At 37.3% G+C, this 27353-nt stretch overlaps 2 protein-coding genes across 40 annotated transcripts in view; one reads left to right on the top strand and one right to left on the bottom strand.

Moving 5' to 3' along the window:
- FIP1L1 (factor interacting with PAPOLA and CPSF1) overlaps positions 1-10788 on the top strand; it is an 82381-nt gene extending 71593 nt beyond the window's left edge. For 30 of the 38 annotated variants that reach the window (XM_008954094.6, XM_008954085.6, XM_034958818.3 and 27 more), the window contains 3 exons: positions 3793-4006; positions 9822-9959; positions 10469-10788. In XM_008954094.6, coding sequence (XP_008952342.1) covers positions 3793-4006; positions 9822-9959; positions 10469-10616 — 500 coding nt within the window. In that variant the 3' untranslated portion in view covers positions 10617-10788. Of the gene's footprint in view, positions 1-3792; positions 4016-9821; positions 9960-10468 lie in introns of all 38 variants that reach the window. The other 8 variants (XM_034958829.3, XM_034958827.3, XM_034958830.3 and 5 more) reach the window with 3 other exon arrangements.
- Positions 10789-11616: 828 nt separating this feature from the next.
- LNX1 (ligand of numb-protein X 1) overlaps positions 11617-27353 on the bottom strand; it is a 112141-nt gene continuing 96404 nt past the window's right edge. For both annotated transcript variants that reach the window (XM_003806465.5, XM_055111553.2), the window contains exons 9-10: positions 12593-12751; positions 11617-12202 (exon numbers count right to left, since the gene is read on the bottom strand). In XM_003806465.5, coding sequence (XP_003806513.3) covers positions 12067-12202; positions 12593-12751 — 295 coding nt within the window. In that variant the 3' untranslated portion in view covers positions 11617-12066. The remainder of the gene's footprint in view (positions 12203-12592; positions 12752-27353) is intronic.

The raw sequence follows: 27353 nt of genomic DNA, 5'->3' as shown, positions 1-27353 counted from the left end.
CATTATAATATTATATAACAGCAAATTAAATTATAACAACATTATAATGTCGAAGTACTCAAAGTGGAGTTCTTGTATGATTCCTTTTTTCTTTATAAAGGAAATGCTTCTAGATTTTTACTGTTAGGTTTTTGATAGAACCATCAGGTTAAGGAAATTCTGTTCCTCTCCTGATTTTCCAAGGGCTTATAAAACTATGAATAGGTACTGGATTGTATCAAATGCTTTCTGAGATGATCATAATTGTTTTTCTTCTCTAATCTGTTAATGTGACAAATTACATTGCTACATTCTTCTAATATTAAGCTACTGTTGATTTGGTGAAATAAACCTAACTTGCCCATGATTGATTATCTTTTTTTCTAGATAAACACTGATAATGTGTTTCTAATTATTTAGGATTTTGACATCTAAGTTTATATGTATAATAAAATTGGCTTAGGATTTCCCTTTATTTATACTGCCCTTACCTGATTTTGACACCAAGATTATACCAGCCAGGTGGGATAAGTCAGGGAATAATCTTTTTTTTTCCCTATTTGCTGGGAGTTTGTGTAATATTGGAATGATCTGTACCTTCACTCACCTGTAAAAGGCATGTGGCCTTGTAGGAAGATTTTAAATTACTGATTTAATGTCTTTAATAGTTATTAGACTCTTCAAGATTTCTTTTTTGTTTTGAGTTTGGTAAGTTTTTGTTTTTGTTTTTAGTAGTTAATCCATTTTGGCTAAGTTTTTAAGTGTGTTGGTATAAAGTGCAGCATATTCTCTTTATTGTTTAATCTGTGTTGTCTGTAGTTGTGATCCCTTTTTGCTTCTGATGCTGTTTATATGTTCTCTGTTTTCTTAATCTTGTCATAAAATTGTCGTGTTTTATTTGTTGTCTTCAAAAACCAACTTTCAGTTTTTTTCCATTATATGGTAGTTTTCTATGTACTTGATTTCCATTCTTTGTTATCCCTTTTTTGTTGGATTATTCTGTTTTTCTGCGTTCTTATATTGGAGACTTAGCTCGTTAATTTTTATTCTTTTCTGATGTAGTATTTTAAGACTAAATTTTCTTCTGGAACAACTTGTATCCCTAAACTTTCTATATATCTTATGTTTGTCTATGTTTAGTTCCTAATGATTTAAATTTATGATGTTTTTGACCCATGAATTATCAGAAATGTGTTTTTAATTTGAAATGGTTAGGGATTATTTTCTCATAACTTTTAAATTTGACTTCTAACTTAAATTGCGTGGTGGTCAGAGAACAAATCTGTTACACTCATCCTTTGAAAGTATATGTACATTTTCATAAATGTTTCATATGTGCTTGAGAAGAATAATATCCTTTGTTATGGGCAGTATCCTATGTGATGTCCATTACATCAACCATGCTAAGAACATGTAGCTCAAGTCTTTATTTGCATGGTGGCTTGCGCCTGTAATCCTAGCTATTTGGGAGGCTGAGGTGGGAAGATCACTTGAGCCTGAGAGTTCAAGGCTGCAGTGAGCACTGTTCTGTAGCCTGGGTGACGGCAAGACCTCATCTCTTAAAACAAAAAGAAACCACTTCTGTATTTGTACTGATTTTTTCATCTGCTTAATCCACCAGTAATTGAGAGAAATATGTTAATCTCCCATGATCATGGTGAATTTCCTGTTCCTACCTGTATTTCTATTAGTTTTTACTTTCTAAAACTTAAGGTGATGTTGTTAGCTACCTGGAAGTTTAAATTTGTTCTGTTTCCTTGGTAAATTACATCGTCCATCTTCATGTGATCATCCTTTCTTTCCTAAGTAATGCTTTCTGTTTGAGTCTGTTGTGTCATTAATAAAGCTACTCTTTTTTTTTTTTTTTTTGAGACGGAGTCTCACTCTGTTGTCATGCTGGAGTGCAGTAGCGCCATCTCGTCTCACTGCAAGCTCCACCTTCCTGGTTCAGGCAATTCCTCTGCCTGCCTCAGCCTTCCAAATAGCTGGGATTACAGGCATGCGCCACCATGCCTGGCTAAATTTTTTTTTGTATTTTTAGTAGAGACAGGGTTTCACTATGTTGGCCAGACTGTTCTCGAACTCCTGACCTCAGGCAATCCGCCCACCTCTGCCTCCCAAAGTCCTGGGATTATAGGCATGAACCACCGCACCCAGCCTGAAAGCTACTCATTTTCGATCGGGGGTTGTTTTTTTTTTTCTCATCTTTTTTCTTTCAACCTTTCTGTGTGTTTTTATGTTGTTTATATTCAGGTTATAGTTAGGTTTTTAAAAAATACAAATCAACAATCTTTGTTTTGTAACTGATGAGTCAGTCCCTTTTTATTACTGAGAATATTTAGCTATTTGAACTTAACTGTCCACTTACATCTTTGTCAAGTCGTCTTGAATTGACTGAGTTTCTTTCTCATTGATTTTCAAAAAATCCTGTTTTCTTCATTGTTTTGAAACTATACATTTTTTTTTTTTTTTAGTGGTTACTCTTGAAATTTATTATTCATACTTAACAATGTGTAGTTACATATAATTTGAACATCTTTCTCCATCAATACAGAGACTTTAGAATAATCTTTCTCTTCTAACTTATATCCTATTGTGGTTCATTATTTTAGTTTTCTTCTTTTAAAAAAAAAAACTCTGCTACTGAATAGCGTATATTGTTTATTTGGATTTGCATATATGATTACCATTTATTTGTTCAACCATTACTTCTTTTCATGTTAGATCCTCTAGGATAATTTTTCTTTTTCTCTTAAGTATATCTGATAGACATTCCTTTTTTTTTTTTTTTGAGATAGAGCCTCACTCTGTTGCCCAGTCCGGAGTATAGTGGTGCAATCTCGGCTCACTGCAAGCTCCGCCTCCCAGGTTCATGCCATTCTCCTGCCTCAGCCTCCCGAGTAGCTGCGATTACAGGCACCTGCCACCGCACCCTGCTAATTTTTGTATTTTTAGTAGAGACAGGGTTTCACCATCTTGGCCAGGCTGGTCTTGAACTCCTGACCTCATGATCCACCCACCTCGGCCTCCCAAAGTGTTGGGATTACAGGCATGAGCCACTACACCTGGCCTGATAGACATTCTTTTGGTAAAGTCTGTTGGTTGTAAGTTTTGCTTATTTTTTTGTTGATGTTTACAAACGCTGTTTGAATCTTGAAATAAAATGTTGTTGAGTACACTTTTCTAGGTTGAAATTTTTTTCTCAACACTTTTTTTTTTTCTTTTTTTGAGATAGAGTCTCACTCTGTCGCCCAGGCTAGAGTGCAGTGACATGATCTCTGTTCACTGTAACCTCCGCCTCCCGGGTTCAAGTGATTCTCCTGCCTTAGCCTCCCAAATAGCCGGGATTACTGGCATGCACCACCATGCCCGGCAAATTTTTATATTTTTAGTAGAGACGGGGTTTCACCATGTTGACCAGGCTGGTCTCAAACTCCTAGCCTGAAGTTATCTGCCTGCCTCGGCTTCCCAAAGCGTTGGGATTACAGGCGTAAGCCATCGCGCCTGGCCTCCTCTCAACACTTTGAAGATGTCCCAATGTATTCTGGTTTCCATTTTTTATATTGGGAAGTTTGTAGTCAACCTAATTCTGGTTCCTGTTCACCTTGTATAATGAAGGGTCTTTATATGTTAGGTTTTTAAGATTTGTTTCTGGATCTTCCCCTGATACTGTGGGTATTCATTCACCATGTGATATTTCTCTTTTCTATTTATAAAATGAATTTCTATTATAATCTAATGACACATTTTTGGTGGGCATTTTGTTTTTTTAAAGTACCATAACGTTTGTTTTTAATCGTGTTTTTTCTTTAGTTGCCTTTCCCCATCTTCCTGGTTCTGCTCCTTCGTGGCCTAGTCTTGTGGACACCAGCAAGCAGTGGGACTATTATGCCAGAAGAGAGAAAGACCGAGATAGAGAGAGAGACAGAGACAGAGAGCGAGACCGTGATCGGGACAGAGAAAGAGAACGCACCAGAGAGAGAGAGAGGGAGCGTGATCACAGTCCTACACCAAGTGTTTTCAACAGGTTTGTTGGGTGTGCAGGGGTTTATACTATGTATTTTATAAGCACTTACAAATTTATTTTCGTTATGAGGAAGTGAATTTCAATTCACTTGGAAAAGAGATGCTCAGGGAGTACTTAGGAAAGCCATCTTAAAATGATAAAGGATTAGAGGCTTCCCATTACCTTGAACAGTAGTCCTTAAATTTGTTTGTTTACTTATCTCTTAAAAGAATTTTCTACCCCTTCATTTATTTTTATCTTGCCATCTAAGTTTTTCATCTTAAGCTTAAATTAGTTGACCATATAGATATTTCCAGTGTATTATAAATATTAATATTTAAAAATAAAATTATCACCACTTTTATTATTATTCTATTTTTAGAGACGGTCTTGCTTTGTCATCCAGGCTGGCTGGAGTTCAGTGGCATGATCATAGCTCACTGCACTCTTACATTGGAAGAAGATGCCATCTAAGACTTTCAGAGCTAGAGAAGAGAACTCAGTGCCTGGCTTCAGAGTTTGAAAGGACAGGCTGACTCTCTTGTTTCCCAATGCATTGTTCCCTAACGTAGGAAGTCCTGGGCTCAAGTGATCCTCCTGGCCTAGCCTCTCAAGTAGCTAAGACTACAGTCATGCATCACCATGCTTGGCTCATTTTAAAAATTTTTTGTAGAGTCAGGATCTTGCTGTGTTGCCCAGGCTCACTCTCTTAAAATATATCCAGTGGATTAAAAACACTATAGTGGTTTTCCAAAATTATCCATTTTTTAAAGAAAATGCACAAATAGGCTCTCTTTAAGAATTGGAAATTTTACATTTCTTTTTGTATTCAAATTTTTACTTCTGTACCACTTCCCTCAAAGAATTTTGTTCTAATGTAAAAGTTTCATAATCTTAAAACTTTTTAAGTGAGTTTTCCTATTAGTCTTTCCTGCAACACACTTACGTGTTAAGTTTTAATGTTTAAGGAAATTTTTCTTGTATGTGTTCTAAAAAATTTTCATCCTGATTTTAGTTATTTATATTCTGTCAGTGCAAACCACATGTACAACAGTGGTCTCATAAGATTACAATACTGTTTTTACTGTATCTTTTGTTTAGATACACAAATACCATTGTGTTAAAATTTTCTACAGAATTCAGTGCAGTAATATGCTGTACAGATTTGAAGCCCAGGAGCAATAGGCTATAACATATAACCTAGTGTATAATAGGCTGTACCATCAAAGTTTGTGTAAGTACACTCTGTGGTGTTTGCACAACAATGAAATCACCTAATAATGCATTTCTCAGAACATATCCCTGTCATTAACTGACACTTGACTGTATACATATACTGCAAATTTTGAAAATAATGTAATGGAATTGCATCCTTTAATGAGAAGGAGGAGCTTTCCTCCATCCCCAGTGAGTATTACTATTGTTAGGAAAAAACAGAGTTTGTTCAGAATGCTTAAAATATTCAGTAAACCATCCTGTAAACAGATGTGCTGCCATTTAGACTTTGGTGTTCCATTGATAGAGCACAGGCAGAGTCGATTTACCATAATTCTAAGTCGATTTACCATAATTCTAAGGACTCTAGGATTTTCAGGGTGGTAAATGGGCACCAACTTCAACTTAAAAACACCAGCTACATTAAGGAACGATGCATTAGGAAACAAGAGAGTGAGCCTGTCCTTTGAAACTTTGAAGCCAGGCATTGCCTTCTCCTCTCTAGCTATGAAAGTCTTGATGGCATCTTCTTCCAGTATAAGGCTATTTGATCTACATTAAAAATGTGTTGCTTAGTGGAGCTACCTTCATCAGTGATTTTAGCTAGATCTTCTGGATAACTTGGTGTAGCTTCTACATCAGCAGTTACTGCTTCACCTTGTACTTTTATGTTATATAGGTAGTGTCTTTCCTTAATCCTTACAAAGCAACTAACCTCTGCTAGCTTCCATTTCTTCTGCAGCTCCCTCACCTATCTCTGTCTTCATAAAATTGAAAAGAATTGGGCTTTGCTCTGGATTAGGCTTTGGTTTAAGGGAATGTTGTGTGGCTGGTTTGTTCTTCTATCCAGACACTAAAACTTTCTCCATATCAGCAATAATGCTGTTTTCATTTTCTTAACCATTCATGTGTTCACTGGAGTAGCACTTTTAATTTTCTTCAATAGCTTTTTCTTTGGCTTGACAACTTGTCTGTTTGGCACATGAGGGCTAGACTTCAGCCTATCATTACTTTTGACATGCCTTCCTCTTCAAGCTTCCTCATTTTTAGCTTAATCATTTTTAGCTTTTGATTTAAAATGAGAGATGTGCAATTCTTCCTTTCACTTGAATGCGTAGAGGCCATTGTAGGGTTATTAATTGGCCTCATTTCAACATTATTGTTTCTCAGGGAATAGGGAGACCCAAGGAGAGGAAAGAGATGACCTGAACAGTGGATCGGTCAAGAACATGTACATTTATTAAGTTTGTTGACTTACATGGATGCGGCTTATGGTACCCCTAAACAGTTACACTAGTGCCTCAAACTAGATCCTGTTCAGAGATATTATAACAAATTACTGAGTTTATTTTGGTGCAAAAAAAGTTGATATCGATGCATAATTTTTTCATAGTATGCATTTTCCGTGAACTTTTTGAAGACCTCTCATATTGTCAAGCTGTCTAGGACTGGTCGGTAGCTTAAAACTTTACCAAAAAAAAGAAGGAACTGATGAGGATTTACTCATCTTTTTTCCGTCCTTTGGCTCCTGCTAATATGACTTATACATTGTAGGCACTTAATAAAATTTTATTGACCAAGTAAGTAAACACTATGACATGCGCGTGTGTGTGCATGAGTATATGATTTGTGTTTGCTTGGTGGGAAATGTGCTGTTGACTTTAGCCAATTGGAAATGTGCTGTTGACTTTAGCCAATTAAGTGCATGATTCTTCTAAGTTCAAGGGCATTACTTTCCAGAAAGTCAAATTGTTTCTAATGTGGAAATGAATATATGTGAGATAGCATTGCTGTCTCTAGAATGTACATGTTTATAAGTAAGGAACTTAATGCAAAACTTGATAGGAAATAAGAGTAAAATAAATTGCTTTGCCAAGCAGGACTCATACATTTTCTTTGCATAAATAACACATTGTTTATAGAAGATTTGGCTAAATCCTCTAATTCTTCTGCTTCAAATACATGCACAGATATTACTGAGTTTTTATTGAAACTTAAAAGTGTTAATGTTTAAACCACATTTGATATTCAGGTTGCTGAACTGTAGGGCATTAGGAGTCAATGTTTACCTAAATTTGACTAAAATGTTTAAGGCCACAGAGGCAAAAAGTGGAGGAATTTTGAGTTGTTCTGAATTATCCCAGGAAAAAATTACACTCTGGAAAATCCAAGTGAAGTATAAGTAAAGGTTTCTGAAGGCTGGTATTTTAGCAGTATGGCATGTAGTATATGTTGCTTTACAAATTACAGGGCCATTGTTTTGAAAATTACAGGCCAGTTTCAACTTCTGTTTTTTAGGGAGCTTAATTATGGGCCAGAAAGAAGGCTGGTCATTCTAGGATGTTTGAAATGAACTCTAATAATTTCCAGGTCCAGAGAAACCTTTGTGGTTCAGCCACTTATCAGAAAAGGGGATAGAAGGAGGAGGATCTTTATATTTTGTGTGTAGGACCCAATCTTCTACCATCCGTTATAAGGTTCCCATCACAGGGCTGCTTTCAGAATCTAAAGGCTCCAGGTTCAACAAGAGCTGGTTTTAGGGTAAGAGGAAAAAGAGTTAACAAATGACACATTATGAGATAATTGACTTTAACTATTTTTATGTAAATCTAGTTGGAGTCATTGAAAAGCCTCATTTTTTTGAGAGAAGTTAACTATATTTATTTCCTATGGTGCTAGTTTATTCTACTTGAAGACATGATACTAAAAAGTTCTGCTTCTGAAAAAATTAAGCATTAAATTCACCAAAGACTGTCATTTATTGAGTGCCTACTCTCATACCAAGCACTTTATAAATGTTGTCAGTTCTGTAAGAAGTCTTGAAAAAGACTGTTGGCAATTTTACAGATGAGAAAACCGAGGTTTAGAGAGGTAATAGGTAATAGCCTAGGTCACTCATTTAGTAAGTGGCAAAATCAGGATGTGATCCTGTGTGTACTCCACTTGTACTCTTTCTGCTCCTCTCTACTGACTGGCATAGCATGTTACTTTTCAGGTGACATGCCTCCACACTCCAAATACAAAAGTACATATTTATGGGTAGAAAAAAATAGTGGAAATACATATACACATATGTGCAAATGTGTATATTAATACATTTTCTGTTTTTTTAAATAAGATTCTAAAATTTTAATGTATCACAGATAATAACTTGGTCAGCAGTACAATTGGGCATTAAGCATAGCATTAATGAATCATTACTTTTGCTAGAACACAGGCTGACATGTCTTTTAAAACATGGCTTATAGTTGTCACCTGACTATGTTAAACCCTGAGATTCCTTACCATCTTGATGTTTCATACAAATTACTACTTTCATAATTCATATTAAACATTTCTAGAAATCAAAGCTCTTCAGCATATTCTTCTAAAAGATTTTATTCTAAGTGAATTTACTGATGTTAAGTTGTAGAAAGTGTTGACTTCTATGCTAAACATAAAAAAAGAAAAAGGAAGAAATAAGAGACTTGAAGGATAAAGAGAAAGATGGAAAGAGAATGTCAGTTAAAGGACATGAAAGGAAAAGAAGTCTAGGGAGGTAAAGAAAGACCACCCTCTAACTCTAGCCATTAGTCTCAGTTTCACCAGTCTGTGTAATTCAATCCAAAATCAGAAAATGGAGATGCAGCTTCTTTTTTTTTTTTTTTTTTTTTTTTTTGAGACGGAGTCTCGCTCTGTCGGCGGGATCTCGGCTCACTGCAAGCTCCGCCTCCCGGGTTCACGCCATTCTCCTGCCTCAGCCTCCCGAGTAGCTGGGACTACAGGCGCCCGCCACCACGCCCGGCTAATTTTTTGTATTTTTAGTAGAGGCGGGGTTTCACTGTGTTAGCCAGGATGGTCTCGATCTCCTGACCTCATGATCCGCCCGCCTCTGCCTCCCAAAGTGCTGGGATTACAGGCGTGAGCCACCGCGCCCGGCCTGAGATGCAGCTTCTATTTATGCAGTTGAAATTATTAGCCATGTAGTTCCCCCGCCCCTCCCCCACACACAGATGTAATTAGGATGTCAGAATGCAGGTATGTCCAATCTGCATTTTGTATGGATACTGTAGAAGTTGCTTTGATATCTCTGTTCTTTATTTTTATACTTCTCTATTTGATGAATATTTAGTAATAAACCTAAAGTTTAAAAACTTATTTGCTTTCTGTTTTGTAGCAATTGTGAGTCGTGTATTTTTATAATGTTAAACGTATGTCCAAGACTTTCCAAGAATATTGATTAGAAATCTGAGATATACAAATATTATTTTAATTCTAAAAGGAGCAAAAATTTTAAAAGCTGATAACAATTTAAATCAGTTGCAGATCTCACTTTTTCAAGAAATGAAAAAACCAAAGCATTGTTATATTAAATCTTTTTAACAGCTATGAAAGCACAGAATAAAATTGATCATTTAACATGTGTAATTATTATATATTTATATTCTTAGCTCTAGTGCTATTTTGAGAACAAGCATTATTTTCCTCTCAATTCAACGAATATTTCTTCCTCACTAATGTTATAAAAGATGCTAACGTGAGGATTTTGGATTTGGACTGCAGATCACATCTCTTTTACAGTTTGAATCCATTCAGAATTAATGGTCCAGTTGTCAAGAAAACATTTCTATTTCAATTTCAGCGATGAAGAACGATACAGATACAGGGAATATGCAGAAAGAGGTTATGAGCGTCACAGAGCAAGTCGAGAAAAAGAAGAACGACATAGAGAAAGACGACACAGGGAGAAAGAGGAAACCAGACATAAGTCTTCTCGAAGGTTTGCTCTTTAATAAAATAGTGAACCAATAGTATGTGAGAGATTTTGACTTACTACATTCTCGCATTGGAAGAGGGGAAATTTTGGCCTATGAACCAGTCTTGCTTGGTTTCATTAAAGAAAAATTCAGGGCCTTGTCTCAAATTTTTTTTAAAAAGCATTAAACAAAATACCTATTGTTTGCCAAAAATCAACCCTATACAGTATTTCCGGTTTTGAGTTAATGCCTGTTTCTAATTTGTTACTGTATATTATAATATGCATTTCAGAAGCTGTGTATAGGCACTGGGAATCTGAGATAATATCAGTGAAGATGGCCCTGTAAAATAAATACAATCCCTGCATAAAAGTCACATAAAACTGATTATTCCCCACATTATATTTATGAGAAAATGCATTAGATTATTTTAAACCCAGTGTTATATTGAGAATTTCCTTAGAGTGATTGGATTTTTGTCACTGATTGTGTATTTAAACAGAACACACCTTTTTTTTTTTTTTTTTCCCAGTAATAGTAGACGTCGCCATGAAAGTGAAGAAGGAGATAGTCACAGGAGACACAAACACAAAAAATCTAAAAGAAGCAAAGAAGGAAAAGAAGCAGGCAGTGAGCCTGCCCCTGAACAGGAGAGCACCGAAGCTACACCTGCAGAATAGGCATGGTTTTGGCCTTTTGTGTATATTAGTACCAGAAGTAGATACTATAAATCTTGTTATTTTTCTGGATAATGTTTAAGAAATTTACCTTAAATCTTGTTCTGTTTGTTAGTATGAAAAGTTAACTTTTTTTCCAAAATAAAAGAGTGAATTTTTCATGTTAAGTTAAAAATCTTTGTCTTGTACTATTTCAAAAATAAAAAGACAGCAATGACTTTATATCCAAGAAAGGAATGTGAATGAGTCACTTAACAGGGAATCTAAAGAGCTGTGTTAGCTGTGTACATACACAAATTATCTGAGAAAAGGTCAAGGTTCCACTTTGGCCACAGTTTTTTTGTTAATCAAACACCAGTCTCTTAAGAGGCTGCACCACAAAAGGCAACAAAGGGCCCCTCTGAGGCTTGAGATTAAAACTAGTCTTTATTATTACTGCTGTGACACTCTTGCTTATTAGTATATTAAAAGAGACTCATACATTTTTGATATCACAACTTTTTGATGGCTTTTCAATATTCTAAATTTGGGTTCCTGGTGAAACCAAATGGGGTACACTTTCATATCCAAATTAATAAAACCTATAAGGCATTTGGGTGGCCTCTATGAAATAAATTACCCTTAGTGTAGTTTCTAGGAGGCATGTGTACAAACAAACTCTCTTCACTGTGGCACAAATTTAAATCGCCTCATGACCATGTCTGTGAGCCAGGGTCAAGCTGGTTTGGCCTTCTTGATGCATTTTCCAAGGCCCACTGGTGGAGCAGCATGAGTTTTTATACAGTTACTAACGATTGTGGAAGAAAAGAGCTTTAGCCATTTCTTACTAAAAACAAAACAAGTTTACAATTAATTCTCTGAGCATTTTTAGGGATAAGCCTAGGAGGTATTCATCGGTGATGGTAACAAATAACATGGTATTTGAAAGAATAAATTACTAGGATCTTTTAAATGGTGATAATACAAGTAATCTTAATTAGTATCACATACTAAAAGACAACTATAACTTCTGAAAAATATTTATTTCCTGTTTGTTTGATGAAAGCAACGTTTCTCAGCAATGCATTTTAAAAAATATTTTAGCTGTAAATTAAAAATGGCCATAATGTACCCTCGGCAGACTTCAGCATATACCAAATTTTAAATTTAAATCAACTTGAATTCAGTGGGGTATACAAATCATTTTAGCTGTTTTAGGGCTTTTTATTGAATAGAAAAAATATAAACAATGTTGTAGAGTAATGAGAAATCCTCCACACTGAAAAAAAACTAGTAGTTTTAATTTTTTTGGAATCATATTTTCTGAGGTGTAACTGGCTTTCTTTAGATCATACTTTTCCTGACATTTTTACAATGTATTCTTTCTTTAAATATAAAAACCGACAAGATAAATATAGTGTTTCAACTTAGCCTATTTGTGATTTTTCTGTTTTCCTCTGACCCATCATTGATTCTATAAAAAAGTGCCAGGCCAAGAAACAATAGTTAGAGTAATTCTTCCTTTAAGTTCTTTCAGCAGTCTTGCCAAGCAAGCATGTATCATTCCTGATGTACTTCTACCATTGACAGCAAGAAGAATATCACCACATCTGAAAAAAAACAAAACAAGATATGATTAGTATTTTAATTCGTTGCTGAAGTTAATGCAAGTTTATCTTAGTGGTCCTAGATTTTGCTACATCTGACCATTTTAATTATGTTAACTTCTAATTGAGATATTTCTTGCCTCTTATTTACATTCTCCAAACTCACTATCCATTCAGCTTGTGTTAGAAGGAATGCTGAAAGTATGGGGAGTTGTAGTATGGGAACAAGAATATGTGTAATTATTTTGGATTTCGCAGAAGTTGAATGCTACGTACATACTTTTAATCCCCACAAAGTATAATAAATACATGCCTTATCTCAAATGGGGCCAAGCTTTGGCATTTATGAAACAACATTTAATATAAGTATTTTTGGTTAGTCATTATTATTACCTAATTCTTCCATCATTGTATGCTGGTGTTCCTTCAACAATGGATTTGATGAAAAAAGGTTTGTTTCCATTGTATTCTTCATAACCTCCTACAATGCAGAAGCCCAGACTTCCAGCTGTGTTTCTTCGTAATATAATATCTTTACAGTTATACAAGCACCTGAAATAGAATGTAATCAGTGTACATGCATATTTAAGTGTGACTCATCCCCCATTCCTTCTGTTGGCATTTTTAATGGCTAAGTACCACTGCATAGGTCCCACTCGAAATTGTATCATACCTTGGTGACCTTTGTGCTGTTAGCTGGCTTTTTGTAATTGAACCTGTTTTCCATAATTTTGAATATCCTTAAAAAACTGACAGCCCTATTGTGTTCTGTTACACATCTACTGGGAATGATCATCATATTTTTAACTTAAGACAATGCTTGAATATGTATTAGCAAAAAGTTGGATAAACCTAAATCCTTATTGGTGAACAAACACACTTATGGATGTCATATTTTTATTTACTTGATATAATTTTAATGAGGGCAAAAATCCTTTGAATAATCTCAATGAAAGCAATTTAAACCTAATCCTAATAAATAAATTCGTATACTTTTTTTGACCTTGGAAAAATACCACTTTACACCCAGTGCTACGTTTGATAAGTCATAGAGAAGCATGCACGCATAAAGTGAATGGAAACAGAAACGTTTAAAGATTATAAGAACAATTCAAATAGGAGGAAAAACAAACTGCAGGAAACTGGATAGGAAGTTATAAAAGGAATGGGAGAAGGAAAGGCCCAGCTCTTCTGTAAATTAGAATCCTCAACTAAAATAGCAAATGAGATGATTGAAGAAATTTTTATTCAGTGGCCCCCAATGGATCAGTGTTCATATAGGTACAGGCCAAGTGTTAACTATGTTATAATTGCCATAGAAGTGTGTGTCAGGAGCTGAATTTTACTCCAAGATGACGTTGTTGACCACATTTGTAGCTGTAGTCCGGGAATTGGTTTGAAAGGAAATTGGCATTTTCATGTTGCCAAAAATCAAGATATGGCTATTTTGTTTATATACCGTACCTTAAAATATTAACTGCTTTTTAGAAACCAATAAAAAGTCTTGTGAAATGTTAAATGATAAAGTTGATCATTACATTTGTTACCAACCTTGTTAGTCAATGTGACGTGACTTTTTTCATGATGATGTTTTCACTTGAAATAAAATGAGCTTTAGGGTTTGGCAAATACCTTTAAAATGTAATGCTGAAATTCAACTCTAACCAGTTCTGAATCTATTGTCATACATACACATCATCTATAACAATTTCTTTTACGGAAATGATTGCTTAAAAGTATGAATTTCATTAAATTTCCTATTGTAAAATATTTATCTGCTGCATTTCACAGTAAACCTTGATGTCAGTGGTAAATTCATTCTTTGGGAGCTGTGGTGTGTCACATACACACTTTACATAACGGTTCACTGACTCCTCATGTACAAAGCAGGTAACTGGCTATTCTGTAAATACCAAAGCATTACATTCCCACCTGGGAGGATGTGTGCCCAATTTTTTGGAGAAAGGTAAGAATTAGATGATTGTTATCTAAGGTCATGATCAAATATCAGTTTTAATTGCCCAGTTTGATTCTTTAAAATAGATAAATGAGTATACTTTTACTGAATATTTTATTTCATATGGAGAAGCTGTAAACATAACCATCAAAAATATTACGTGTTCTAGTTCAAAGCTTTGAACCCAGTAAGTCATAGTGTGTCCATTTTCTAACCTCTTGATACTGGAGAGAACATAACTGCTTTGATCATCTTTCTGCAGATGTTTAAACACAAAATCCCCTGCCCTCCTGAAGCATCCATTCAAGTTGATATCAGTGTTCCTAGTTTTATTTAATTAAAAAGTAAACGCCTTCTTTTAGTGGTGTTGAGTATTTAACTTTATTGCCGCAGCGAGAACTCCGTATGTTAATCTGTTTCAAAGTCATACCTTGGTTAGTTGGGTCTGACTTTGTGGGCATTTTTTTCTTAAGTTGGGTTATTTCACTCCCCACTGGGAAATGTGGCAGCTGTTTTTGATCAGTGACCTCAGATACTAGGTGGCTTTAAACTTTGAATGTGAATGTCGGCTTTTTTCCTGTTCTGCACTCATTCTCTAAATTTAGGCCTATCAAAGAAGATTTGGCATAGTATAAGGAATAGCAAGGAGTTTGGTAGTTTTTCCCAATGAGAAAATTATGGTTACCTTAAGAACAAATTTAATGAAATGAGTTAATGAGTATGGTGGCTCATTTGATTTCCACTGAAATGAGTTAATAAGTATGCTGAAGTCTTGAGCTGCTCAAGAAGCTAAGTTTTTTTCTAAATTTTGATATTTCCCCTTATACTACTAATTTAGTCAATACATATTTGAGAACACCACTGACTTTGAACTAAGTCTGCAGACTACAAAGAACACTAAGGCAGAGCCTCTTTCCTAAGAAAAACACTGTTTAGAAAATAAACCAAGTGCATCAGCCAAAGCCAGTTGTGAGATCTTATTTCTTCCTGATTTAAATTATTTTAAATTTTCCATTGCTAAGTGGTATTAGAATAGCAGAGGTTGGAAAGACTGGATGTAGGATGTTTTGAGCTCTGTGAGAGCAGAAAATTGGAAATTGAATCTATAGAAAACCGTCCTTTCACAAAATGTTGCTTTATTATTTTGCTAGCCCTGTGTTCAGAAAAGTTTAACTTCCTGGCCCCAATTTATATGAACTATGACCATTAACTTAATAGATTCCAGTGAGTAATGTACAGCCTCCTACTTTGATTAACCTAGCATTTATTCCCTCTTCTGGATCAGGTACCTCTCAGTCTGTGGTGAAGGGACCACCTTTCATTTTTTTTCCTAGTTTATTGTAGACTAATACTTTATCGTTAAATAAAAAATGAATTTCTAGAAAAATGAAATATTTAGCTCCAATTTTTATTGTACCTAACAAATATAAAATGTTTTAATATAATCAACATGAAAAAGAACTATAAAAACTACTCATTGTTCATTTAAGATGTTTATGGGAGATTAATATGGACAATCACTGTTATAAACTCATAATTCTGTGTTCAATTTTTTTAAAGTTATGAGAGAAATGCCGAGTCCCCATATTAAATGTCTATATGCATACTTTGAACAAACAGGTATAGCAATGTTTAATATAAGTGAGGTTGCTTACTACAATAAGTTGACACTGCTACTTGCAGAGGATAAGGGATAGCTAAACCATTTTCTACTACACTATTAGCAGAAAAGACAATCTCACGTAGAAATGTTCAGGAGAACAGAAGATTTTAAAGCAATTTTAGTAAGCTCAGGCAAGTGATAATTTAACCTCAAAATTTGTCTTTATTCCTCAATGATAGCCAATTACAACAATTTATACTATAGAGTCAAATTTAAATTATCTCCCAATGACATGAATTCTGAATTCATGAATTTCTTCTGTGTTTGTTTTTTCTGAAAATCAGAACATTCTATAAAATCTGTAAGATGTTTGATGATAACTTTTGCAGCTGTGCAATATCAAATTTATCACCTACTTGATAATTGTTATCAAGTTACATCCTAACAATGTATGGAAGCTATTCTTCCAAGCGTCTTGCATTTTGCCCTTTGATGTTATTGGCCATTGAAAAACATCTTGCATTTTTTTCCTTGCAGGAAATATTAAGCTCAGTAAAAATATTGAATATAATTTGGCAAATAAACAAGTTTGGCTACCCAGTTTACATCTTTAAAAAGTTGGGACCAAACTGGCTTCCTATCTTGCAGAGAAAATAAGGGGTTGATCTATGGTTCAAACATTTTTGACAGAACTTCTCTTTACTTGTTAGCATGAATAGTTCGTTATGATTAGCTTCCTTATTATCACATAATAAAGAGAATAAACTAGTAAACTAGTATCTAATGCACTAGCCTTTATGTAGTCACAATTTTTGCCATATCACTGAACACATTATTTAGTTTGGCTGACATCACGGCAAAATTTTCTGAAGGAGGCACTGTATTAAGTTACATTCTTCTCCAGCAGCTTCTTTAATCTGGGGAGCCAGTACTCCAGAAAGTTTTACAATCAATGCAACTGCACCAGCATAACATACCCCTACCTAAAACTTCCAATTCACCAACAATGTAAACTTCCTTAGTTTTGTATGGTTCAGAGCTAGTTGTGTTTATTGCCAAAGAACTTTTTAAAAATTCTGATACATGTTTAAATTGTACATACACTAAAAAGATTTGCCTGTGTATTCAAGTTAAAATGAAAAATATGTTGCTGGCTTTTTTTGAAGTTGGTTTTCATATCATTAGTTATGAAACATAGTACCCTTTTTACCACAGATTCACCCAATGTTTCTAAGCAAATTTTAGTTTTCACAAATACCTTGGCAATGTGTATATACATTTTTAATCTTACTAACTTAAAATGCTACTTTATTATAGGAAGTCCACAAAGTATATAGTTTGTGCATGGTATATTGGCATCTACTTCTGGTGACTTTTTAATTAAATACTCTTTCAAAAAATTATTTTGGCTTTTTGTTTGTAAGAGGCATTTATGATTCCATTGTTTTATTAGCCAACACCTCTCCACAAGTGGTTTTACTACTTCACCAACAATGACAGCTGCAAACCCAAGCTCCACAGAGGAGTAAAAGCAGCATAAACTTTTTAAGAAAAAAAAAAATCACATATTATTTGGAATCACTAATATTGTACTGTTTGCAGAAAAGGTATGTCTTGTCTTGACAAAAATCCAATGAAGTTATATTCACCATCTATAAATAGGCTACTTCTCTAATTTGGCCAATAATGTTGAACTACATACTTAAAGCAGCTTTCATTAAAATTTAAATGATCGTAAAAAATATGTTTAAAAAGAAACCTGAAGACAGCCGAATAGGAACAGCTCCAGTCTACAGCTCCCAGCGTGAGCGATGCAGAAGATGGGTGATTTCTGCATTTCCAACTGAGGTACTGGGTTCATCTCACTAGGGAGTGCCAGACGGTGCAGGACAGTGGGTGCAGCACACCGAGCATGAGCCAAAGCAGGGCAAGGCGTCGCCTCACCCGGGAAGCACAAGGGATCAGGGAATTCCCTTTCCAGTCAAAGAAAGGGGTGACAGACGGCACCTGGAAAATCGGGTCACTCCCACCCTAATACTGTGCTGTTCCAATGGGCTTAACAAACAGCACACCAGGAGATTATATCCCGCACATGGCTCGGAGGGTCCTATGCCCAAGGAGCCTTGCCCATTGCTAGCACAGCAGTCTGAGATTAAAGTGCAAGGTGGCAGCAAGGCTGGGGGAGGGGCGCCCGCCATTGCCCAGGCTTGAGTAGGTAAAGAAAGTGGCCTGGAAGCTCAAACTGGGTGGAGCTCCACTGTGGTGAAGCCCACCACAGCTCAAGCAGGCCTGCTTCTCTGTAGGCTCCATCTCTGGGGGCAGGGCACAGTCAAACAAAAGGCAGCAGTAACCTCTGCAGACTTAAATGTCCCTGTCTGACAGCTTTGAAGAGACTAGTGGTTCTCCCAGCAAGCAGCTTCAGATCTGAGAACGGGCAGACTGCCTCCTCAAGTGTGTCCCTGACCCCTGAGTAGCCTAACTGGGAGGCACCCCCCAGTAGGGGCAGACTGACACCTCACATGGCTGGGTACTCCTCTGAGACAAAACTTCAGAGGAATGATCAGGCAGCAGCATTTGCGTTTCACCAATATCCACTGTTCTGTAGACACCGCTGCTGATACTCAGGCAACAGGGTCTGGAGTGGACCTACAGCCAACTCCAACAGACCTGCAGCTAAGGGTCCTGACTGTTTGTTAGAAGGAAAACTAACAAACAGAAAGGGCATCGACACCAAAAACCCATCAGTACATCACCATCATCAAAGACCAAAGGTAGATAAAACCACAAAGATGGGGAAAACACAGAGCAGAAAAACTGGAAACTATAAAAATCAGAGCGCCTCTCCTCCTCCAAAGGAATGCAGCTCCTCACCAGCAATGGAACAAAGCTGAACAGAGAATGACTTCGACAAGTTGAGAGAGGAAGGCTTCAGAAGATCACACTACTACGAGCTAAAGGAGGAAGTTTGAACCAATGGCAAAGAAGTTAAAAACCTTGAAAAAAAATTAGACGAATGGCTAACTACAATAGCCAATGCAGAGAAGTCCTTAAAGGACCTGATGGAGCTGAAAACCACGGCACAAGAACTATGTGATGAATGCACAAGCCTCAGTAGCCGATGCGATCAACTGGAAGAAACGGTATCAGCGATGGAAGACAAAATGAATGAAATGAAGCGAGAAGAGAAGTTTAGAGAAAAAAGAATAAAAAGAAATGAACAAAGTCTCCAAGAAATATGGGACTATGTGAAAAGACCAAATCTATGTCTGATTGGTGTACCTGAAAGTGACGGGGAGAATGGAACCAAGTTGGAAAACACTCTGCAAGATAATATCCAGGAGAACTTCCCCAATCTAGCAAGGCAGGCCAACATTCAAATTCAGGAAATACAGAGAATGCCACAAAGATACTCCTCAAGAAGAGCAACTCCAAGACACATAATTGTCAGATTCACCAAAGTTGAAATGAAGGAAAAAATGTTCAGGGCAGCCAGAGAGAAAGGTCGGGTTACCCACAAAGGGAAGCCCATCAGACTAACAGCTGATCTCTCGGCAGAAACTCTATAAGCCAGAAGAGAGTGGGGGCCAATATTCAACATCCTTAAAGAAAAGAATTTTCAACCCAGAATTTCATATCCAGCCAAAATAAGCTCCATAAGTGAAGGAGAAATAAAATACTTTACAGACAAGCAAATGCTGAGAGATTTTGTCACCACCTGCCCTAAAAGAGCTCCTGGAGGAAGCACTAAATATGGAAAGGAACAACCGTTACCAGCTACTGCAAAAACATGCCAAATTGTAAAGACCATCGAGGCTAAGAAGAAACTGCATCAACTAATGAGCAAGCTAACCAGCTAACATCATAATGACAGGATCAAATTCACACATAACAATATTAACCTTAAATGTAAATGGGCTAAATGCTCCAATTAAAAGACACAGACTGGCAAATTGGATAAAGAGTCAAGACCCATCAGTGTGCTGTATTCAGGAAACCCATCTCAAGTGCAGAGACACACATAGGCTCAAATAAAGGGATGCAAGAAGATCTACCAAGCAAATGGAAAACAAAAAAAGACAGGGGTTGCAATCCTAGTCTCTGATAAAACAGACTTTAAACCAACAAAGATCAAAAGAGACAAAGAAGGCCATTACATAATGGTAAAGGGATCAATTCAACAAGAAGAGCTAACTATCCTAAATATATATGCACCCAATACAGGAGCACCCAGATTCACAAAGCAAGTCCTTAGTGACCTACAAAGAGACTTAGACTCCCACACAATAATAATGGGAGACTTTAACACCCCACTGTCAACATTAGACAGATCAACGACACAGAAAGTTAACAAGGATATCCAGGAATTGAACTCAGTTCTGCACCAAGCAGACCTAATAGACATCTACGGAACTCTCCACCCTAAATCAACAGAATATACATTCTTTCCAGCACCACACCACACCTATTCCAAAATTGACCACATAGTTGGAAGTAAAGCACTCCTCAGCAAATGTAAAAGAACAGAAATTATAACAAACTGTCTCTCAGACCACAGTGCAATCAAACTAGAATTCAGGATTAAGAAACTCACTCAAAACTGCTCAACTACATGGAAACTGAACAACCTGCTCCTGAATGACTACTAGGTACATAACGAAATGAAGGCAGAAATAAAGATGTTCTTTGAAACCAACGACAACAAAGACACAGCGTACCAGAATCTCTGGGACACATTCACAGCAGGGTGTAAAGGGAAATTTATAGCACTGAATGCTCACAAGAGAAAGCAGGAAAGATCTAAAATTGACACCCTAACATCACAATTAAAAGAACTAGAGAAGCAAGAGCAAACACATTCAAAAGCTAGCAGAAGGCAAGAAATAACTAAGATCAGAGCAGAACTGAAGAAAATAGAGACACAAAAAACCCTTCAAAAAATCAATGAATCCAGGAGCTGGTTTTTTGAAAAGATCAACAAAATTGATAGACTGCTAGCAAGACTAATAAAGAAGAAAAGAGAGAAGAATCAAATAGATGCAATAAAAAATGACAAAGGGGATATCACCACCAATCCCACAGAAATACAAATTACCATCAGAGAATACTATAAACACCTCTATGCAAATAAACTAGAAAATCTAGAAGAAATGGATAAATTCCTTGACACATACACCCTCCCAAGACTAAACCAGGAAGAAGTTGAATATCTGAATAGACCAATAAAAGGCTCTGAAATTGAGGCAATAATTAATAGCTTACCAACCAAAAAAAGTCCAGGACCAGATGGATTCACAGCCGAATTCTACCAGAGGTGCAAGGAGGAGCTGGTACCATTCCTTCTGAAACTATTCCAATCAATAGAAAAAGAGGGAATCCTCCCTAACTCATTTTATGAGGCCAGCATTATCCTGATAACAAAGCCTGGCAGAGACACAACAAAAAAAGAGAATTTGAGACCAATATCCTGGATGAACACCAATGCAAAAATCCTCAGTAAAATACTGGCAAACCGAATCCAGCAGCACATCAAAAAGCTTATCCACCACGATCAAGTGGGCTTCATCCCTAGGATGGAAGGCTGGTTCAACATATGCAAATCAATAAACGTAATCCAGCATATAAACAAAACCAAAGACAAAAACCACATGATTTTCTCAATAGATGCAGAAAAGCCTTTGACAAAATTCAACAACCTTCATGCTAAAAACTCTCAATAAATTAGGTATTGATGGGACGTATCTCAAAATAATAAGAGCTATCTGTGACAAACCCACAGCCAATATCATACTGAATGGGCAAAAACTGGAAGCATTCCCTTTGAAAACTGGCACAAGACAGGGATGCCCTCTCTCACCACTTCTATTCAACATAGTGTTGGAAGTTCTGGCCAGGGCAATCAGGAAGGAGAAGGAAATAAACGGCATTCAATTAGGAAAAGAGGAAGTCAAATTGTCCCTGTTTGCAGATGACATGACTGAATATCTAGAAAACCCCATCATCTCAGCCCAAAATCTCCTTAAGCTGATAAGCAACTTCAGCAAAGTCTCAGGATACAAAATCAATGTGCAACAATCACAAGCATTCTTATACACCAATAACAGACAAACAGAGAGCCAAATCATGAGTGAACTCCCATTCACAATTGCTTCAAAGAGAATAAAATACCTAGGAATCCAACTTACAAGGGACGTGAAGGACCTCTTCAAGGAGACCTGCAAACCACTGCTCAATGAAATAAAATAGGATACAAACAAATGGAAGAACATTCCATGTTCATGGGTAGGAAGAATCAATTATCATGAAAATGGGCATACTGCCCAAGGTAATTTATAGATTCAGTGCCATCCCCATCGAGCTACCAATGACTTTCTTCACAGAATTGGAAAAAACTACTTTAAAGTTCATATGGAACCAAAAAAGAGCCCGCATTGCCAAGTCAATCTGAAGCCAAACTATACTACAAGGCTACAGTAACTAAAACAGCATGGTACTGGTACCAAAACAGAGATATAGACCAATGGAACAGAACAGAGCCCTCAGAAATAATGCCACATATCTACAACTATCTGATCTTTGACAAACCTGACAAAAACAAGCAATGGGGAAACGATTCTCTATTTAATAAATGGTGCTGGGAAAACTGGCTAGCCATATGTAGAAAGCTGAAACTGGATCCCTTCCTTACACCTTATACAAAAATTAATTCAAGATGGATTAAAGACTTACATGTTAGACCTAAAACCATAAAAACCCTGGAAGAAAACCTAGGCAATACCATTCAGAACATAGGCATGGGCAAGGACTTCATGTCTAAAACCAAAAGCAATGGCAACAAAAGCCAAAATTGACAAATGGGATCTAATTAAACTAAAGAGCTTCTGCACAGCAAAAGAAACTACCATCAGAGTGAACAGGCAACCTACAGAATGGGAGAACATTTTTGCAACCTACTCATCTGACAAAGGGCTAATATCCAGAATCTACAATGAACTCAAACAAATTTACAAAAAAAAAACAACCCCATCAAAAAGTGGGTGAAGGATATGAATAGACACTTCTCAAAAGAAGACATTTATGCAATCAAAAAACACATGAAAAAATGGTCATCATCACTGGCCATCTGAGAAATGCAAATCAAAACCACAATGAGATACCATCTCACACCAGTTACAATGGCGATCATTAAAAAGTCAGGAAACAACAGGTGCTGGAGAGGATGTGGAGAAATAGAAACACTTTTACACTGTTGGTGGGACTGTAAACTAGTTCAAACATTGTGGAAGTCAGTGTGGCGATTCCTCAGGGATCTAGAACTAGAAATACCATTTGACCCAGCCATCCCATTACTGGGTATATACCCAAAGGATTATAAATCATGTTGCTATAAAGACACATGCACACATATGTTTATTGTGCCACTATTCACAATAGGATGTACTTGGAACCAACCCAAATGTCCAACAATGATAGACTGGATTAAGAAAATGTGGTACATATACACTATGCAGCCATAAAAAATGAATACACGTCCTTTGTAGGGACATGGATGAAGCTGGAAACCATCATTCTCAGCAAACTATCGCAAGGAGAAAAAACCAAACACCGCATGTTCTCACTCATAGGTCGGAATTGAACAATGAGAACACATGGACAGAGGAAGGGGAACATCACACACCGGGGCTTGTTGTGGGGTGGGGGGAGGAGGGAGGGATAGCATTATGATATATACCTAATGCTAAATGATGAGTTAATGGGTGCAGCACACCAACATGGCACACGTATACATATGTAACAAACCTGCATGTTGTGCACATGTACCCTAAAACTTAAAGTATAATAATAAAAAAATAAAAAAAAAGAAACCTGACAGTCTCTCAGATTTTTATACATACTTTGGTGGCCGCTAGGGAACCTTAATGTATAGGTTTTAATCTGGGGTCCTGCTGGGCATGACTGGGATGCAGATTGTACAACATAAAACTCACCTTGCTAGTTCAACAACATCCCTTTCAACAAGAGTTTACTGATCATATTTGAATGATGTAGCAATGTCAAACAATTTCAATTTCTGTCCTCATTGCAGACCAATAATACAGTTTGTGGATTAGCACTAGTCTACTGCCCATTGCTCTGGATAATTTTTAAAGATGTAAAATATACAAAAGCAATATTACAGATTTCTTTTTTTAAAAGTTATTAAGGAAGAAAAGATGTTGCCTAAACAGGAGTATAGAATTAAAAATTCTTGGCCGGGCAAGGTGGCTCACACCTTTAATCCCAGCACTTTGGGAGGCTGAGGCAGGTGACCACTTGAGCCTAGGAGTTCCAGACTAGCCTGAACAACATGGCGAAACCCCATCTCTACCAAAAACACAAAAACTATCCGGGTGTGGTGGCGGGCACCTGTAATCCCAGCTACACTGGGGACTGAGACTGGAGGATGGCTTGAGCCTGGGAGGTTGAGGCCGCAGTGAGCCAAGACTATGCCACTGCACTTCAGCCTGGGTGACAGAGTGAGATCCTGTCTCAAAAAAGAAGGAAAGGGAAAGAGAAAGGGAGGGAAGGGAAGGGAAAAAGAAAGAAAGGAAAGGAAAGGAAAGGAAAAAGGAAAAGAAAGGAAAGGGAGAAAAAAGAAAAGAAAAGAGAAAAAAGAAAGAAGAAAAAGAAGAAAGAAAAATTAAAAATTCTCTCAGGTAAATTTGAGCATTTTTCTCATCTGTATGGTCCTTATCTGTATCATTACCATGAGTTACTACCCCCAAAGTCTCCTTTTCAAGCACTCCACTCTGATCCTCACCTCTCATGGACTCAGTGCTCCATTCCAACAGATTGTTGACTCCATCTGGACTGGATGCCTACTTTTCCTAGATGGTTGGGAAAGACCTCTAAAGAGGTAACCTTTAGTCCATGACCTGAATAATAAGAGGCAGCCAGAAAATGTGAAGCACAGCAGAGTATTTCAAGCAGAGAGAGCCTGGACTTTTGAAATTTAATAGAAAACAGAATATTAACTACAAGGGACTTATCACAAGAAGCAGCACTACAGGAGGATGAAAGGGCCAGGTGTCCCACTGAACCTGTCATGACAGAAAAGCAGTGAGTGATGAAACCAGGACGAGATGTGCTGGGATCCACTCCCAAGCTTGGCTATGCTGTCCCTCCTATGCTACAGTGTTTGAAACATGCATGGAAAACATCTCCAGTTGTGTATTCTGTATTACTGAAAGTTATAGTTGACACTTCCTTGGCAAGTTTTCCTATTGTATTAATTCTAGGTGACAACTGAGCCTTAATAGTTTTAAAAGATTGAGCCAGTCAGTGCCCAAGGACATGCTGGCTATTCTTCAGTAAGTCAATCAGAGGAAAGATCCAGAGTTTATTATTTTATAAAACAGAACTAGAGACCATAATAAGGGCATGGAAAACATTCCAAACTGAACTCCAAAGTAACACAACCATGAAGTTCAATGCTGCTACACGGTCGCAATGTCCAGCTTCACCTGGCACTACTGTGAGGCCCCTGTCGGCTTCCTCCCCCAGACGCTTCTGTCTCTACCCAGCCGGGTTCCTCTCTATTCTGATCTCTCAGTCCTCTCCCCCCACCACAGGTTCTGGACACACAAGTCCTTTTTGCTATTCCTGGACCATGCCACGTTTGCTTCCACCTGTGGGCTTTTGTTTAACTGCTCTGCCAGAATACTCTGCTGTGCTTCCACTGCTGGCTACTTCCTGTTATTCAGGTCATGAACTAAATGTCATCTTTTTAGAGTCTTTCCCAACCACCTAGACCAAAGTGGACATCTAGTCCAGATGGAATAAAAAGTCTTGCAAAGGAGATTTTGGGGTAGTAACTATGGGTAATGATACAGATAAGAACTGGGAGGACAGGAAAATACCACAAAGAAATAGAGCAAGAGAAGGACTGTAACATGTCCACTGTATGAATCCATAAACAGGCCTGTGGTGATATTAATGAGTGTGATTTTGTGGCGAGAGTGGGAAGGGGAGAGAAGTGAGATGTGGTGAGTTGAGTGAATAAAGGGAGAAGTGGATACAGTGACAATCACTTCAAGACATTCACTTGTTAGAAGAAAGAAAAAGCTGGAGGACTCAGAGGAGCTTATGATTCTTTAATAGAGCAGAAACTTGAACCTACTGAACTGGTGAGAAAATACAGCCAGCAGAGAAGGAAGAGCACAGAAAGGCAGGAGGCACGATTTTCGAGAAGGCGCGGGAGGGGAAACTTCAGAGCAGTGCAGCGGACAGGAGAAGGGAATCCTCCTTCACGGTCCCAGGAGGCAAACAGGAAAGGCTGGATGTGGATTTACGCAAAGCAAGAGGTATGAAGGCAGAAAGGTAACGAAGGCGCCATTCATAGGAGCTAGATTTGTTTGTGAAGTAGGAAGTGCAGGTATTTGCTGGGGGGAAAGGGGTTGGTAGAGCTGCTGGACGTTTAAGTTGCTCAGAGTACGTGGGACACCGCTGCTGTAGAGAATGACAGAAGACAGCTGACAAGAGCAATGTCAGAGGATACGGGCGCAGCACTGCGGGCCCACCTGAAGGTGGTGACCACAGGTTTAAAGGGTATCTGTTGTTTGATTTTCCCCAGCAGTGTTCTGAGACTGAGTTGTAGGCTTGGAGAAAATGTAAATAATTGGACAATCCAGGGGGTTGTGATTTTGCCAGAAAGTCCAGAAGGGCGATGGAGTAAGAAAGTGGAAAATAATGACTCCAGGGGGGAGGGATGGCATTGGGAGATATACCTAATGCTAGATGATGAGTTAGTGGGTGCAGCGCACCAGCATGGCACATGTATACATATGTAACTAACCTGCACATTGTGCACGTGTACCCTAAAACTTAAAGTATAATAATAATAAATTTAAAAAAAAAAGAAAAATTCTTAACAAAAAAATAAAATAAAATGGTAAGAGTAGAGACCGATCATAAATGAACAATAATAAAAAAAAAAAAAGAAAATAATGACTCCAAAAAAAAGAAAAAGATGGTTGACGTGATTGCCTGTGGATCCCAATGGTGCTGGGATGGAGGTGAAGACAGAAGGAAGAGGTCGAGGGAAAAGGTAGAGGGGTCTATGAACTCGAAGGACCTATGGACTAGATGGTAGAAGTCAGTATTCACAACATCTGACTTTATGATTTCAAAGAGGGAGTTGTTCTAGGAGACGACAAGTTTGGGTGGAGGCCATGGAAGAGGGTGACTGAAATACTGGCTCTTTTAAAAACAGTGCCCTTCTCTGCCTTCCTGGCTCCTGTGTCACCCTCTACATTAAGGACTTACCCTTGTTCTCCGAAAAGTTCCATCTGCATCCACTCCTTTACTGCTCAATACCTTCTTAAAACTTCTCCTGCTTAAGCCTCTGACTACCCCCTTAGGCCAAATCCAATGAATATTGTTCTGTTCTTTCATTGGTCATTTCTTCTCGGTTTCCTTCAAGGGCTCTCCTTTCCTCAGCCCTCTTCTCAATGGGCCCCAATATTTTACTGAGCCCCTACACTGTACTACCCACATATTGATCCTGCCCAAATCTATCTTTAAAATAAAATATGTTTTAGCTGATATAGGGTCTCATT

Source organism: Pan paniscus, chromosome 3, assembly GCF_029289425.2.
Source record: "Pan paniscus chromosome 3, NHGRI_mPanPan1-v2.0_pri, whole genome shotgun sequence".
Classification (NCBI taxonomy): Eukaryota; Metazoa; Chordata; class Mammalia; order Primates; family Hominidae; genus Pan; species Pan paniscus.
Note: the sequence above shows the minus strand (reverse complement) of the source record. Positions and strands in the feature narration are given on the sequence as shown.